At 46.2% G+C, this 2,933-nt stretch overlaps 1 protein-coding gene across 1 annotated transcript; it reads right to left on the reverse strand.

The window, feature by feature from the left end:
* Positions 1-727: 727 nt before the first annotated feature.
* Positions 728-1,183, reverse strand: PPTG_19227 (hypothetical protein; the record flags this gene model as incomplete). Its single annotated transcript, XM_008917567.1, has 1 exon — positions 728-1,183. The coding sequence occupies one exon, from the start codon at positions 1,181-1,183 to the stop codon at positions 728-730; it is 456 nt and encodes a 151-aa protein (XP_008915815.1).
* Positions 1,184-2,933: the final 1,750 nt, after the last annotated feature.

Consider the following 2,933-nt stretch of genomic DNA (forward strand, 5'->3'; position numbering starts at 1 on the left):
CGTGCGTCAAGTTGCGGCTAATTGTACACAACTCGAAAACGTCACGTTCACCAGGTTGACACTGACGGAACAGCTAACGATGCGGAGTCCTTATATTCTCAGCGGTGTCCTTGCTACCTTAAAAAGATCCAAAAGAATGGGTTGTGATTAGGGGGTTGTATCATCCGTTGATACGCGTGTGTCCCCGAATACAGTATCACACTGGTATTGGATGAGTATCTGGATCAACCAGAGTGAATGTTGTATCTGTATCAGTTGATACAAAGGATTTTGGACTGACCTTCTAATGATTATGTACTAGATACAAATAATAATTTTACTGTTTAGGAGTTCTCAAGCTTAACAGTTAATTTAGATGGCGGTAGCGGTTGCTTTAAGTGTGAAACAACGGGCAGCATGATCGCCACATTGGACTAGAGTTGAGTGTAATGGTATAGACTAGCGACAGCTCATCAGTTACTTCGGCACTGCTAAATTCACTCGATGCCGAAGTCCAGGCGAAACAAAAACAAACGAAGAAGTAGAAGATGTCGATGTTCACGAATTATCTCTTTCAATAAAGCACAACAACTAAAACCAGCTAACTTTGGTTTGGAACTACCTCCTCAAGTTTCGCGTACCTACTCCAGAATCATTAGTTTCTAGCAGTCCATTCACTCATACCTGTCTGGTATGTACGGACGAGGCCATGAACTCGTCCAAGCCGACATTTTCTGCATGGGGTGTGTTAGTCGGCATAAAAATCTCTAGCAATAGGCAGGAGTACATGCTTCATAACCTTAAAAAAATCATCCTTTCTCAGTGGATGGTGCTGCAAAAGGTGCCAGCAAATGATAATCCAGACCATGCTAGCCTGAACGCCGTCGAGGCGGTACTGGACTTGGTTCACACCAATCGTGTCTCCGCAGATCTCTGCGCGACCACCAGTACGGGCAGAGCGATTGAACTTCCGAATAAAGGTCCACAGTGTGGACCGCACGACCCCAGCAGACGTGATATGATTTTCAGATTCAGCGCGCACACGGTACAACTCGCCAACAGCGGCTTCCGAGTACCAGTCGGGGATCCCAAGGGCGTCTGCGGTGTGATCCAGGGCACGGAAGGCGCAACGGTCATCGTGTGAGACACCCATGGCCTGGAAGAAGTCGTACGGCCGCGGGAGAGCAAACTCAGCGAAGGTCATCGGACCTCCGGTGGCTTTGTACTGGTCAACGAGCTCGAGATACTCGGTGAAGCCGTCTTCCTCGAGGAGCCAGCGGGGTTGCCAAGAACCCTCGGTTTTTCCTGCAACAATTATGTACTCAACATAATATCGCAAGTCTCGGGTTACATGTGAGCCAAGACGGTCGGAAATGGTCCAGACATGTCAGCGAGAAGTTTTCGCGGCACTTCGAGTCGAAGCTGTTTTCCGTTGAGCTTGATGACTAAGGGACGTGCGTGGGGTGCGTCCGCCAGTCGACCGGGACGCAGTCTGCTTCGTTCGTGCCATGGCAGGCTCTCGAGGGAGCGAGTGGTTGCGCGGCCAGGGGCACAAGGACACCAGGACAGTGGACTCAGCGAAGTTGGCTTGCGTCGACGGAATCCGGCAGCTAACTGAGGCAACACCATGGAAGCAATAGCGGAGAGAAAGCGTGCAGTTGAAGACGAGAAGCAAGGACGACTAACGAACACGTGAGGATGAGCAATGGACTCAACATGACTTGAAGTACCAAGTATGAAAATCACTTCCATTGCTGGAGGGGTGAGTGTATCCAGTAGACTGTATTTGAGGTTTTGAGAGGTATTACATTAGAGATAGAATTAAGTAATAGAGGGACTCTCTCAACTAACTGTTTGGCTGAGAGCCGTTGGTCAGGGAGACCAGCACACTTTGCTTTCTCCTCGCCAGCCCCCAGACGATCTCCCTCTTCTTCTCCCCTCCTCTCTAGGGCCAGTTTGATACATTTACGTGGTGAGCCTTTTCTTGTTTTTAATCGAAATCGCACGCGGAACGATAAAAGCTGGCAGTATATAATCTAACGCCGTTTTCAATAACCAACATCTCTGTAGGATAGAGCGGCTGTTTGCGCGAGTTTTTGGGTGGGGTGGTAGGACAAGATTTCGATGTTTACTAATCGATCATCTAGATGGCTGTGTTACATATATCAATTCTTCAACTAACAATCAACACTCGCTCCGAAAGGTGTCTATTGGCTACAGGACACACATTATCTACAGGAACAGTTTAGGGGTCACAAAACACGGTGGGTTTCAAAAGAACGTTAAGGTAAATGGTCAGTTTAAGTCAGGGAAAGACGGTCAAGTTTGAGAAAGCATAAATTTTCACAGACGTTGGTATTGACCACTTTACAGACATAATGGTTAGCACCAGGATTTCATTTTTCTACTGGCAAGCGCAGCAAGTCAACGAGTTATTTTTCAGCTGACGGTGGCGGTTTGAAACTACCGTACATTTTGGTGGAGTGCCAGTGTAAGTCAAAACTAGACTTGATTTGAGTATGTATAGAGTCTGTTATGTACGTTCTTACAAGTACACTTGAATTTCTGTAAATTCCGAAATACACTCTGTAAAATGATAATACTGTGAAGGATCAAAGTATGAGGTATATTAATTAAAAGGATAAAGTGCCTAGAAGTTCGCAACAAACAAAACCGGATCGTTATGGCTGCTTTGTGTCGTCGGTACCTCTGCTTGCTGCTCTTTCTGGCCGAGGATGTAACGCATCCGCGTTGATTGTATTATTTATATCTTTAGGATTATGGTACGATTTACGGGACGAATTACAGGTTAGTTTACGGGACGTTCGTAAACTAATTTGCATTTAGCAATGAGTGGTTAGTAGATAGTCTAGACATAAAAGAGTGCAGACTTTTAATTTACTAATATCACTTTCCAATTTGCATCCTGCAACACAAGCTTCCTCTACGTTACA

Source organism: Phytophthora parasitica (genome assembly GCF_000247585.1).
Source record: "Phytophthora parasitica INRA-310 unplaced genomic scaffold supercont2.106, whole genome shotgun sequence".
In the NCBI taxonomy this organism is placed as follows: Eukaryota; Oomycota; class Peronosporomycetes; order Peronosporales; family Peronosporaceae; genus Phytophthora; species Phytophthora nicotianae.